The sequence below is a fragment of the Chiloscyllium punctatum genome, chromosome 10 (assembly GCF_047496795.1).
Source record: "Chiloscyllium punctatum isolate Juve2018m chromosome 10, sChiPun1.3, whole genome shotgun sequence".
In the NCBI taxonomy this organism is placed as follows: Eukaryota; Metazoa; Chordata; class Chondrichthyes; order Orectolobiformes; family Hemiscylliidae; genus Chiloscyllium; species Chiloscyllium punctatum.
Genome location: NC_092748.1, coordinates 58,713,057 through 58,728,161, shown reverse-complemented (window position 1 = coordinate 58,728,161; position 15,105 = coordinate 58,713,057). Strand labels below are relative to the sequence as shown.

The following is a 15,105-nucleotide window of genomic DNA, read 5'->3' as shown; positions in this document are numbered from 1 at the left end:
TCTTATTTTCAGATAACACTTGGTACCTAAGGTACATCATGTGTAGAATAAATTTAGTGAATACCACCAACAAAGCATCTGAATTATGTTATTTAAATAGTTAGAAATCGCGCAACACTAGGTTATAGCCCAACAGGTTTAATTGGAAGCATTAGCTTTCAGAGCACTGCTCCTTCAGTGCTCTGAAAGCTAGTGCTTCCAATTAAACCTGTTGGATTAAACCTGGTGTTGTGATTTTTAACTTTGTACACCCCAATCCAACACGGCATCTCCATCTCATGACTTATTTAAATGACATACCTATTGTAGTAATAACCATGAACTCCTCACTTTAGTTCCATGCTTAATGTTTCACTTGAAAGTAAATCATTCTTTAGAGTCTGTTTCTGTAATTTATCTCGCAGTTCTTATTTTTGCACTTTGTCCATTGTCATCACTGTTCGTGGCGACATTGTGGTGTCAGGAAGTTTTGTGCAAACCTCAGGACTTGGGCTGACCAGCTGTGTTTCATTACATCACTCCTACCCTGCATCCATCCCTCCTTGTTGCCATTCATTGGCTTGTTCACTTTCTTATCGCCTCACTCAAATGGTCAAAAGTACTGTTGAATTGCCACTTGACACCTATGTAGTAGAAATTTAGGAGACATTTGCTGGGATCGGGTAGTGAATAGAATCACCGTGGAATAGGTGGTGTTGAGGAGAGATTTGCCAGGAATTGAGAAGGTTGAGGATCGACTGACTGGAGGCTTGTGGGACTGGGGGTTGGGAAGGCACACGGCTGGAATTAGGTTTGGGATTGGGGTTGAGCTTGGGGGAGATATCAGAATAAACTGATGATCAGGTGTGGGAAAGACTCAGTAGGGATAATGGTGAGTCTTGCTGGAAATCAGAAGCCTCACTGCTATTTATACATCAGTGCTTCCCAAACATTTTCCACTGTGACCACATTTCTAGGCTTGGGCCTGCGGTGAGACTTATGACAGTAGAGGTGGGTGAAGCTCCAAAGCACCTGTTTACTGACATGAGGCTGGTGACCCCAAAATTTCAGTCTATCACTCCACTTGGGGTCCTGACCCCTATTTTGGGAAACCCTGTTGGGAAAATTTGATTGACTTCAATTTGATTGGCATTGTTTTGCTTAAGTTTGCATTCTTAAAAAACACAACTAGGATGTTAAACGTAGAATTACTATTGCAAATCTGAGCATGAGGGCGGCACGGTGGCTCAGTGGTTAGCACTGTTGCCTCACAGCACCAGTGACCCAGGTTCGATTCCAGCCTCAGGCGACAGTCCGTGTGGAGTTTGCACGTTTTCCTCGTGTCTGTGTGGGTTTCCTCTGGGTGCTATAGTTTCCTCCCACAATCCAAAGATGTGCAGGTCAGGTGAATTGGCCATGCTAAATTGCCCATAGTGTTAGGTGCATTACTCAGAAGGAAATGGGTTTTGATAGTTACTCTTCGGAGTGTCCGTGTGGACTTGTTAGGTCGAAGGGCCTGTTTCCACACTGTCGGGAATCTAATCTATTTTATTATGTTGTTTTCGCTGCTGTCTTCTCTGTTATGGAGATGCAAATAAAATTATATCAATAGTGGTTGCCAAGTTGAGCATGTTAATTTTACTGAATACAGTACATAATACCTCTTCCTTCAAGCTGTTTTCCTGTCCCTTGGAAACATTCCAATCTGAGGCATGGATAATTGATAGAATCCAAATCAAATTATTAACTATTTTAAAATATACTTTTTAATTGAAGAATAGTTTTTAAAATATTACAACAAATACAAAACCATACAAAGAAAGAACACACAGAATTTTAAAGCCCTCATGTACAAATGTATAAATATATATAAAAGTTATCCCCAATAACTACTTAACTAAATACATGGTAACTAACAACGAACTAATAAATAATAATAATTATAATAACAATACAGCTAAGCAAAACAGAACACGAACTTGAAAATATCGAACCGGAGCCAAGTGGACTATGTGGAGAATCTTCAATTGTAAAGCATGAGTCCTGTTGCAAATTGATATCTTTCTTGCGTTTTCCCAAATATCTTCCCATGCCTCGGAGGATACCTCAATGCCTAGCTCTCTCCCCTCCACCCTGTAAAGCCAATCAAACTCATCTGGGGAGTTATCCCCAGTTGATGATATAAAGTGCTGGCAGAAAGTGTACTCTTAGCAGTGAGCACCCTCCTCTCTATGTTGGATTTGTAGGGATCAGTCAAAAGTGTAGTCTTTTTTCGAATAAAATCCATAACTTGAAAGAAAACAAAAGAGGTCCCTGCTATATAGCTCGTATTTCCCAGCTGAGTGATCAAAAGACATCATTGTGTCTCCCTGAAATATATCACCCATGCAAGATACACCCCTAGCTGCCCAATGTTTGAATCCTGAATCAATCATCCCTGGTTGTAAACTCAGAATTCCCATTATAGGTGTAAGAAAAGATGCTTTGCCAATATTGCCTTCCCTCTGGCGAATTGCCCTCCATGCTTTAACAGTAATGATAACTGTTGGGTTATGGGAATATTCCTTAACTGTCCTCATTTTGTCCAAATGTATCAAGCTAGTAAGGGGGCACTTTGCCTGAGAGGTTTTGATATGTAGCCATATTGAATGAGAGTCCCCTACAAGCTCAATCACTCACGTAAGATAAAACTGAGCTTAGTTGATAGTGTTTAACATCTGGGAGAGAGACACACACAGAGGCAATTGCAGTTTAGCTCATTTAATAAGGGGCTGCTTATGATGCCAAATGGAAGAGCTGGACCAGCCATTCAGTATCCTGAACATTTGCTTATCAAAAATCAGGGGGACCGTTTATATAGGGTACAACAAACAGGGAGAATAATAATGAGTTATCCGACCCAACCATGAGACTAGTATTGCCTCCAATCTTTGAAGGTCCTATTTGATTTTGTCAAATAATTGACCAAAATTAGCTTTAAACAGCCGATCAAGAACTGGAGTGATGAATATGCCCAAATACACGAAACTCCCCTGTGACCACTTAAACAGGAATTGAGAGTTGTCCACAAGACATAGCACCTTCATAAGACCACCCATAGGCATAGCCTCTGATTTTGCAAAATTAATCTTGTACCCCGAAAAGGCACCAAACACACTGATGTCTTTTATCAGGTGAGACACAAACTGCTGAATTTGCAAAAAAATTAGGACATTGTCTACGTACAACGAAATCTTATGTAATTTTGATCCCACTTATGGAGCCAATATGTTGGGATCCCTATGAATGGCCTCCAACAACTGTCCAATTACCAATGTAAAAAGCAATGGCGAAAGGGGACAGTCCTGCTGGCTGCCCCTAAAAATACTAAAATTGCTTGATCGTACCCCATTGGTGATGACCGCCACTGTAGACAACCTTTACCCATCTTATAAAGGCTTCACCCAAGCCAAACCACTCTACAGTATAGAAAAGATACGGCCACTCAACTCTGTCAAATGCTTTCTCTGCATCTAGAGAAATCACCAATCCCTGTATTGACTATTGTTGACACGCTTGAATTACATTAAGCAGCCTCCAAACATTATTGAATGATCTGCGGCCCTTTGTGAAGCCCCTCTGGTCTTCTTTAACAATAAAAGGTAACACAGTTTCCAGCTTAACGCAAGAGTCTTAAAGTCAACATTTAAGAGTGAAATGGGCCTGTAAGTCCTCCAGGACCTTCCCTTTAAGAATAAGTACAATATAGGCCTTTCTTAGAGATGGCAGGAGACGATCAGGACTGTACGAGTCATTGAACATGTTGAGCATCGGGCCTGACAATATGCTTTCCATTCTGAAGCTGCATCATGGCTTTCTGCACATCTTGCTCTGATAAGGGAGCAATGAGAAAAGACTCTTGTTTGGGGATCGTGCCCGAAAGTTCCAGATCCTTGAAAAATGACTCCATCTTGGCCAGCCCATCCTCAGATTGGTTTAATTCAGAGTAAAATCCTTGAAATGCCACTTTAATCTTTTTGGAATCACATGTTAGATTCCCAGCCCCTTCCCTAATCAATGTAATGGCTTGAGGGGCACTTTTTCCTGGCGAGGTACACTAGGTACTTGCCTGGTTTGTCACCATGCTCCTACAATCTTTACTTTGTGAAAGTAAGCTCCTTCTTCGCTGTCTGCGTGAGCACAGAGTTCACAGCAGACTGCAGCGCCATAATCCTTGGCCAACTAGAGCCTGTCAAAGTAAGCCTTCTCGGCTGCCTTCAACCGTGCTTCAAGGAGACAGCGCTGCTAGCCCTTCTGCCGCTTCCTACTGGCAGCGTAGAAAATAACTAACCCCCGGCATAGGCTTTGGCAGTTTCCCAAAGGATGGACGGGCTACTAACTGAGCCTGAATTAATGTCTAGGAATACTCTAAATTCCTTAGAGAAGTGTTTCACATATTTATTATCCTTGAGGATAAAGGAATCTATGCACCAGTGCTTCGGGCACACTTTATAACATCCTTAATCTTAACACTCCAGTGTACCTGTTAGTTATCGGAGATGGTAAAATTACCAATTGTACAAGATGCCACCAATCCAGGGTTGCCACGGGAGTCTCAACAAAATTAATGCTGGTGTGATATCTGTGTGGATTGGAAAAAAATGTAAAATCCCTGTCTGTAGGTTGGTGACACCTCCAGACGTCTGCCAACTCGAAGTCCACACATAGATCCACTAATTGTTTAGCTTGTACAGAGGTTATTGGGGGATCTTTGAACAACCTGTCTATCGTGGGATCCATAAGATAATTAAAATCTTCCCCCATGATGATATGCCGAGACTCTAGACTGATCAATTTAGAGAAAGCATCCACCAGGAATTTGAGGGGATGGGCTGGAGGGCAGTAAACATTTAAAACACCATATTCTTCCTTGTTTATCAATGCTTTGAGGACCACAAACCTCCCATGTGTGTCTTTAACACATCTAGTAACTTAAATGAGAGATTCCTCCTCCCCAATATAGCCACTCCACTACTTCTGGAAATAAAAGGTGAAAAGTAAAGCCAATCAAAGCCATTCTGCTTTAGTTTCAAATACTCCGTATCGTCCAAGTGTGTCTCCTGTACTAAAACAATATCCACCTTATCATTTCGTAGACTCGAGAATACCTTTTTTCCTCTTAATTGGTGAGTGACTCCCCTTGCTGTTCCAGGTACACCATTTCATCAAGTCATTAGCCATAACCTTCTGCAGTAACATTTAGATTCCAGAGAGGAGGAACTCTAATTACAAATCGCCGAGCTTAGTGTCGCAAGATCCATCGAATGTAACAGTAGTGGTTTTAGTTTATGTAGTTTTTAACAAATTACAAAGCTATCAAAAACTATGCAACAAAATCTAAAAAAACGGATATATAAGGCGCAAATGGTGCTGATAGGGGAATTTGCCCCCTGCCGAAAGGGGGCGTCAACACATCCCAAAACCCAACTTTCCACCCCACTGGCAATACTGCAGTCAGGGCATAAACTGCCCAAAGGTAGGTATCTAGCCATCCCAGCCATTTTGTCCTCCTAGCTAGAGCTGCACCACAAGCATAAGCAGCAAAGAAAGAAAATACACCATGGAATAACAATGTGAACAAAGATATTTTGAAGATAAATTAAGTACCCCACCCATCCTTTGGTATAACTTGAAGTCGAAAGTAAACATCTCAGCCGCCCCCGAGCATAGTTTAGACCAGATTATTATAAATTTAAAAAAAGGAAAAGAGAGCCCCAACTGGATTTTTTTTTCTAAAGAAAATTAGAGACATACCCAAACAATACAACTATTTGTACACACTAAGTGAATTTGTCTACAAAGTCTCTCGCCTTCTCCAACGTGTTAAAGAGATGTACAGATCCATCTAAGGTGCTTCGAAGCACTGCCAGATACCTCAGAGTATTGGATCCCGAGCTCCCTCAGTCTTGTCTTGATGCCATCTTAGGATTTTCTTTTCCGGATCACCAACACTGAGAAGTCCTGGAAGAACATGATTTTAGAGCCCTAGTAAACTAGGGCCTTTGGATCCTTCCCCTGGATTCTGGAAGCTTCCACAATTCTCTCCTTATTTCTATGGTGGTGAAATCGAACCAATATAGTCAAGGACATTGGTCCAAACCTGACCTCCGCGCCATGACCTGGTGAGCCCTCTCAATCTTCAAACTTTTCATTCCTCCCTCCAAGTTAAGGAATTTTGGCAACCAGTCCTCAATAAATTCCACTGGTCACTCACTTTCCTTACCCTCCGGCACACTGGCAATCCAAATATTTTTTCTCCTGTCCCTGTTCTTGAGGTCATCGACTTGGTCAAGCAAACTGTGGACCTGTGTCTCCAGGGCCTGGGTCCTATCCTTGGAGGAATCAGCATCAGCTTCCACTACTGTAACTCTACGTTCTATCTCATCTGTTCTTTTCTCAAGGTCTCCCAGCTCCTGTTCAAGCTTCTGCAGCATGATAGAGATCAGGGCCAGCTTCTCCTCTATCCACTTCCCCAACATTTCATGAGATTTCATGAGCTCCTTTACCATGACCTGGTAGGAAATAGAGTTTGAGGATCCTGCAGATTGGGCCATGGGCCCAGCCTCGGATATACCTCCTCCCTTCGGCATCCCTGGATGGCAAAAACTGAGGCAGTTTGTTCTCTAACAGTTTCCTGGGACTCCACGATCTTTCCAGATTCCCAGGATGTTGAGGTGGTCTGGGTAGGGTGGGTCAGGACATTATCCTGCTTGCGATGTGGATGGGAGCTGTGCAGCACAATCTTTCTAGATCGCCGCCATCTTGAATTCCCCCCCAAATTATTAATTTGAGTAGGAATAGTGTTGTGACTTCATGATTTTCGAATCTGCTGGGATCTTTCTAGAACCTCTGAGTTTTTGGATGGCTACATCCAGTGAATCTACTATTTCTGCAACCACTTCCTTTACAACCCCAGGATGCCGGTCATCAGGTTCAAGGAACTTGTCTGCCTTTCATTGTGTTAGGTTTTCTGGTGATTGTTTTAAATTCCTCACTTATTTCTGACCCTTGATTTTATACTCTTCTTAGGATGCTTTCTGTGTCTTCTCTGAAGACAAATAATAAATACTTGCTCAAAGTCTCTGCTGTTTCCTTTGTTAATGTTCCAGTCTGACCATCTGAAGACCAATGCTTGTTTTAGCTACACTATTTCTTTCAGTTTACCTCTGCATCTTTTACTGATTGTTTTTATATTTGTTGCTAGTTTTCTGTCATACTCCACTTTCTACCCTTTTTGGTTTAAGTCATCCTTTACTGGTTTCTAAAACCTTCACAATCTTTTAGTCAGTCCCATAAATCGTCATCCAGTTTGACACTGCTAACTAAGGAACTTAAGGACAATGCATGGTGCATCCTTCTAGTAGAATATTTCTTCTTCAATGGAATGTTGGCCTTGGTCCAAACGCAGGTTAAAAAACTGAGCTCCACATATGATATGAGAGTGACTACTTGTGACATCGTGGCAGTAATTGCCAAGATAAAGCATTAAAATACCCGAACAATAATAAAACCAGTGGGAATTGGGGGTGGGAGTACGTGAACTCTTCTCTGGTTGAAGTTATACAAGCACAGAGGAAATGCATTGGGTGCGAAGAGGCTCAGTACCAGGACCTGACCAGAAGAATTCCTCAGGGTAGTGACCGGACACAACAACTTCTTCAAGAAGCTTTTGTCTGTAAAGTCAGAAATGGGGATATTCACTGATGCTCTATGTTCACCATTCATTATCCAGCAATTATTGAATCAGCCTGTATCCTTATGCAGCAAGACTTGTACAACGTCCAAAGCTTATCCACATCTACAAGGCACAAATCTGATCTTTGATGGAACACTTTCCATTTTTTTGGTAAAGTGCAGCACTTGCAAAACTCAAGAAGCTCAACACCACCCAGAACCAAGCAGTCTACTTGATTGACACAAAATCCACCATGTTCAACATTCCCTCCTCCAACATCGATGGCTAGTGTTTCACTATCTACATGATGCACTGCAGCAACGCAGCAGGCACCTTCAACTGTACCTTCTAAAACTGACCTCTACTACTTTAGAAAGGACTGCAGATGCTAAAGATCAGAGTTGAAAGTGTAGTGCTGGAAAAGCACAGTAGGTCAAGCAGTATCTGAGGAGCAGGATAATCAATGTTTTGGGAATAAGACCTTCATCAGGAATAAGACTTGTGAGCCAAGGAGTAGAGAGATAAATGGGAGGCGTTGGGGCTGGGGAGAAGGTAGCTGAGATGCAATAGGACAGGTCAGAGAGGAGGATGGAGCAGTTAGGTGGAAAGGAAGATGGACAGGTCATGAGATTTATATGGGATTAATGTGGACTTCACCAGTTTCCTCATTTCCCCATCCCCACCTTCTTCCAGATCCAACCTTCTAACTTGGCACCACCCTCATGACCTGTCCTACCTGTCCATCTTCCTTCCCACCTATCTGCTCCACCGTTCTCTCCAACCTATCACCATTACCTCCACCTTCACCTACCTATCACACTCTCCGCTTCCTTCCTGCCACCCCACCCAAGCCTCATTCCTGATGAAGGGGTTATGCCCAAAACATAGATTCTCCTGCTCCTCAGGTGCTGCCTGACCTGTGCTTTTCTAGCACCATGCTACTACTTGAAGGACAAGGGCAACAGATGCCTGGAAGTATCGCCTCCTGCGGTTTCTTTCACTGACATTGAGTCAAAATCCTGGAACTACCTAATAGCACTGAATGTATTTGTCCCCCAGGGATTGTTCAGAAAGTGAGCTTAGCACTACCTTCTGCAGGGAAATTAGGAATGGCTAATAAATGCTGGGCTAGCCTGCGATATCCACATCCCAATTTAAAATAAAAATATGGTATGGTATATAATTGTAATGGAGGGCATTGATGTCAAATCTCTTTGCTGTGTTCAACAACTTCTCTAAGCCATTTTCCCCAATAGTACCATCAGTAAGAACATTGTGTAAAACACTGGAGAGAGCAAGGAAAAGCATTTGATATTGAAGGTAAAGAAAAATCTTGAATATTCTTTCATTAAGGAGAGTTTAGATTAGATTCTCTACAGTATTGAAACAGGCCCTTCGGCCCAACCAGTCTATACCGACCCTCTGAAGAGTAACCCACCCAGACTCATTTCCTCTCTGACTAATGCACCTAATACTATGGCCAATTTAGCATGGCCAATTCACCTGACTTGCACATCTTTGGACGTGGGAGGAAACTGGAACACCTGGAGGAAACCCATGCAGACACAGGGGAGAATATGCAAACTCCACACAGACAGTCGCCCGAACCTGGGACCCTGGTGCTGTGAGGCAGCAGTGCTAGCCACTGTGCCGCCCACGGTTAATGTTAATTTTCCCCACATTCACCAGGAATGCATTGTTTTACTTGTTGTTTAGTATTTTATTAGTAAGTCTAAACCTTCCATAAATCTGATCAAATATATTTTGTTAATTTTATGAAAATAAGGTATATCATTAATGCAACAATACATCCACCATAAGGTAATAATGTAGGTATGTGCTTTTTTTTTAAGAAAAGTGGATAAACATTTGTAAAATGAAGCTTTAGAGTGTTGAAAAAGTTCAAAGCATTAGACTTCAGTGAATAGCTCCTTCAAAGTTAGCACATATGTGATGGGCTTAACTGTTTCTATACTATGAAATCTGAGGATATTTTCTATCTTTCCTTCAGGAATCATTATATGTGCTTGGGAGAATGAAAAGTAACCACTGTTAAAGTCAGCAAATGCCATTTAGAAATCATCAAAATCTCACATGTCAAGAAAAGAAAGCTATATTAATGCTGATTGAGAGGGTAGGTGATCAGAAGGAGGCCATTCCACCCATATTGTCCTCTGTCAATAAGGAAATTTGCCCAACGTGTTAGATCATTCTCAATGAAATGTATGTTTTAAGACTAAGTTGCATCTTAGAAAGCTACCCAAATCTGATTAGAAACATGGGCTGAATCTTATTTTTGACTATTGGTTTTGTAAGGTTTCATGAAGTTCTTCCCTCTGCTAGGCGTACCGAAATTTCTCATTGAATCTTACAAAATCCACTTAATTATCTACTCAACCTCGATGGTTCTTTTGCCTGATTTCTAGCCCTATTCTACCACTTGCCATTACTGGAACAGCATTCCACTTAATGGATAACCACTGACAGACTGGCATCCCTGACATATGCACCACCTTTAAAAGATCATTCTGCACCCGAACGGACATTGGCATTAAGAAGCTACGTTGTTTGTTGAAGGACAGTCTTTCCAGAAGAGTCTGAGGAGGGGTAAATGGCGCTGCAGTTCTTTGACCGAAGCCTTCAGGAGGCAGTCTCCCACTTTAGATTAGGCAGTTCGAAATTAATCTGTGATCAAGGGCAAGGGAATATGATTGTAAATGAGGAAGCTGTGTGGGCCCAAGGGGCAGCTCTTGCGGACCCTCTGTCTGTACAGTTGTCCAACAATTATGAGGTTCTTGCAGCCTGTATGGACAAGAGTGGCTTGCAGGAATGATTAGCAAGCTAACCACATCACTGTGGTACAAAATGTCATTCAAGCAGAAGAGGAAACAGTAATCATTGGGGGTGGTATAGGTATGGGGCTACATTCTGTTCTCTGCAGTCATGCACATGAGTCCTGAAGGCTGTGTTACCTACCTGTTGTCAGGTTTAAGGAAACCTCCTTGGGGGTGGAGAGAAATTTGGAGGGGAAGGATCCAGGTGTTACCATCCATGTTGGTACTAGTGACGTTGCTAGGAATGGAACAGTAGCTCTGCTGAAAGATTTTGAACCATTTTGAGCTTAACTTAAAAAAAAGTTAATTCCAATGTAATAATCTCTGGATTACTACCTAAATCATGGGTAAACTGGTATAGGGTAAACAAAGGAGTTAAAAAGTGGTATAGTGGGAATGCATTTCAGTTCATAGGGCATTAGGACCAGTACTAGGACAGAAGGGAGCTTTTCCATTGGGACAGGCTTCACTTAAACTGTGATGAGACCATTGTCCTGGTAAATCGAATAACTAGGACTATAGCAAGGAGATAAACTAAAGAGAAGGGAGGGGAGATACATAGGCTGCTAAATCAAAAATAAGGCAGCATTGCTGGACAGCGGTTGTGATAATGACACCCACAGTCTACAAATGTTAAAAAAGCAGCCAATAAGATCAAAAGGGAAAACAATGGTTAAAAAGGCCAAATTAATGACATTTTACTTAAATGCATGTTGTATTCAAAACAAAATTAATAGCATAAGAAAAGATTAATGTGTAGAATCGTATAGCCATTATGAAGGCATGGTTACTAGGAGATCTAAATTAGGATCTTTCCCAAAAGACAGGTGAGAAGGGTAGGGTAGCTTTCTTTGTACAAGATGGAATAAATACTGCAGCAACAAATGATCTAGGATCATCTGATTCCAAGTAGGTGGAAGTAAGAAATAACAAGGGAAGAACACTATGGTAACAGTAGTCTCTTGGCATCCCTAACAGTCGCTGTTCTATAGGATAGAGAATAACGTAAGAAGTAATGAGGACATGTAACGAAGTCAGTATATAATTATGGATGACCTTTATCTTGTGGATTGTGAAAATCAATTTGCAAAAGGTAACCATGAGCAAAAGCTCAGTGTATTTGGGACAGTTTCGAGAACAATATGTTATGTATACGACCAGAGCTTTAGATGTGGTAATACATAATTAGGCATGTTTAATAAACTACGTCAGAGTAAAATTTGTGCTAGAAAAGAAGTAACCGTAACATCGTAGAATTTAACATTCAATTAGAGAGAAATTTGGGTCAGAAATAACTAGTAAACTTAAATAATGTTAATTACATGAGGAGAGCAGAATTGGCTGGAGTGAACGTGGAAAGAGGTTTCTCAGAAAAGATAGTTGAGAAACAATGTTTAATAGAATAGATCACGACTCACAGCAAAGATATGTCCGAGTAAGGAAGAAAGATTCTTGGAAGGGGATAAACCAACCATAGTCAACTAAGAAAGTTAAGGATGGTATCAAATTGAAAGGAAACACCTACAATGTCTCAAAGATTAATAGTAAACCAGAGGAATGCAAAGTTTTAAAAGCCAATAAAAGATTACCAAAATAATAGAGGGAGAAAAGACCTATGAGGACAAATTAGCAAGTAACATACAAAAGTACCAAGTGCTTCTTAAAGTATATTAAAAAAGGAATGATGGATCAAAGTGAATACAGGCCCTTGGAGAATTAAGTTGGGGAAATAATAATGGGAACCACAAAAATGGCAAGAGTCTGTTTCCCTGCTGTACATCTGTATGACTATGAAAGTTTGAATACTTTGACATACCTTTAAATAGGTGAATACTTTGCATCAGTCTTCACAGTAGAATACAATAATAGCATTCCAAAATGCTAAATGGTTAAGGGGTGGAAAGAAATAAACACAATAACTAATGCTAGAGACAAAGTACTAGGACCCTAATTGTGCTAAAGGCTAATAAACCTGCAGAACCTAATGGGTTGCATCCTAGGATTTGAAAGGAAGTAAGTGTGGAGATAGTGGATATACTGGTAGTAATTTTCCAAGAATCCTTAGATTCTGGAAGAGTTTGAGGATTGGAAAACTGCCAATGTAACATCCTTATTCAAAAAAGAAAGGAGACAAAAATCTGTTAACGACACGCCAGTTGGCTTTTGGCAAAATGTCAGAGTCTATTATAAAGGATGTAGAAGTAGAGAATGTAGAAATACATAATACAGTATGATCAAGCAAAGATAAGTTGCCTTCTCGAAGGGGAAATCGTGCCTAACAGATTTATTAGAGATCTTTGAGCAGGTAACAAGCAGGAGAGAAAAAGAAACTGTAATATATTTGGATTTCGAAAAGACATGTAATGAAGTACAGCACATAAGGCCATTTAACAAGAGCCATGGTGTTAGGAGTGATATATTAGCATGGATGGAGAATTGGCTAGCTAATTGAAGACTGAGAGTTGGGATAAGAGGCATTTTCAGGATAGCAAACTTATGTAATGGTGTGTCACAGGGATCCCTACTGCTAATCATTTATAATATACACTAAAGACTTGGATACAGAAGTGAATCTACAAAAGACAAGTTTGTAGATGAGAAACAAATAAAGGTGGGAAGACAAGTGGTAAAGGATGACTGAGTCTCCAAAGGAATATGGATAAGTGGAGGTAATGGGTGACAACCGGACAGGTGGAATATAAAGTGGGAAAATATGAGTTTATGCACTTTGCAGAAAGAATAGAAGAGATAACACTGAGTATTTAAGAGGGGGAAAGATTGCAGAAATCTGCAGCACTGAAGAATTTGGGAGCTCACCCATGAATCTTGAAAAGCTAGCGTATAAATTCAGGAAGGGAATAGGGAAGGCAAATGGACTGTTGGCCTGTATTTAAAAGGTAATGGTGTATGAAAATAGGAAGGTGATGCTAAAACTACAAGGCACTAGTTAGACCATAGCTGGAATAGTTTGGCTCTCTTTTCTAGACTCCTCAACTTATGGAAATAGTTTCTTTATTTGTTCCCCTTAATACTGAGAGAACTTTGATCAAATCACCAATTAATCTTCTAACTTCCAGGGAATGCAACCCAATCTCTCTTCAATTAACCAGGTGGTATTCATTTTAATTCCTTTCCAAGATGTGGTGTCGAGAACTGAATGCTGTGTAGTAGCTATGGTGTGACCAGGGCTCTATAGTATCTGTGTTACAACTTCTAATTCCATACATGCTGGTCCTCTGATATAAAGGTCAGCATTCCCTGACTTTCACAATTATTAAGAAAAGCTATTACTAATACTATTTAACATTCTTGTTCAGCTTGTTTTTAAAGCTGTCACCACACCCAAAAAGATAATTAAACACAACATTATTCTGAATAAACTATTTATCTTGTTCCAGTATTATTTTCCAAGCCGTAAGCATTAACGTTGTGTCTACTTTGACAGGTTTAATATGGCTACATTATCCAAGTTTGCTGTGTGCCTGACTGATCAACATATGTACCACAGTCCACTGATGGGAAAAATCACTGATATTGTTCACAGAAAGTTGGAATATATACACGATGCAAGGTAATGTTATGAGGCAAGTCGAACTATTTTGTTGGCTTCTTTAGTACTTTGTCACTAATTTTGCATTGGTTTGGGTTTGCATACTTGAATTTGAAAATAATTAATCATATGTGAAGTGTATTGGAATGGCTTTGAGAAACTTCAGATGTTGGGTAAATGGAAAATTTTATTTTGAGTTGCAATGTAAAGAAACTATAATTTTGGGGGTTGCTGTATTTAACATGTTTTAATAAATATTTTGTTAAAAAATGCATTTCAATTTGATCAGAAGTATTTTTCTTGAATTTAATCAGTTGGTGCACTTATACAGTAGAATGTTGTCGGCAGAGGGGTTTTTCTTTTCCAAGTTAATATATTTTTAGATGTTATCGAGTCATACAGTTTTCATAACATGTTTCGCTGGTCATCAAGCATCCATATTTCATCTAATTTTCCAGCACTTGGCCCATATGTTATCATGTTTAAACTGTTCATCTAAATAATTCTGAAATGTTTTGAGGCTTTCCATGTCTGGCATCTTTTTAGGCAGTGAGTCAGATACCCACAACATTCTAGATTTTTGTTTTGTTTCTGCAAATCCCCTCTGAACTTCCTGCTCCATACTTTTAAAAGGGTGCCCTGTAGTTATTGATCCATATACCAAGGGTGAATGTTTTTCCCTACCTACTCTGTCTATGCCTCTGTTTTCCCCGTCAGCCTTCTCTGCTGTTGAGGAAAATAACCCAAGCCTATCTAGTCTCTCTTTATAGCTGAATTGTTTCAACTTTCGCAAAGTGCTAATGAATCTCTTCTATACTCCCTCTGGTACAATCACATCCGTCCCTTGCTGTAGTGACCAAAACTGCACACCGTATTCCAGCAGTGGCCTAACTAATGTTTTATACATTAGTTCTATCATAACCTCATTTCTCTGGTATTGAATGCCTTGACTAATAAAGACTAGTATCCCACATCCATTCTAAGCCACTTTATTTTTCTGTCCTTTTGCCTTCAAGAAGCTATGGACA

General features: G+C 40.4%; 1 protein-coding gene across 5 annotated transcripts in view; it reads left to right on the top strand.

Annotated features, from left to right (window-relative positions):
* fastkd1 (FAST kinase domains 1) overlaps positions 1–15,105 on the top strand; it is a 53,375-nt gene that overhangs the window by 11,899 nt on the left and 26,371 nt on the right. For 4 of the 5 annotated variants that reach the window (XR_011961685.1, XM_072579266.1, XM_072579267.1 and 1 more), the window contains one exon: positions 13,973–14,098. Coding sequence is in view for 4 of the 5 variants with exons in the window: in XM_072579266.1 (XP_072435367.1) it covers positions 13,973–14,098 (126 nt within the window). In the remaining variant the exon portion in view is untranslated. Of the gene's footprint in view, positions 1–9,730; positions 9,828–13,972; positions 14,099–15,105 lie in introns of those variants that run through there. The other variant, XM_072579269.1, reaches the window with a different exon arrangement.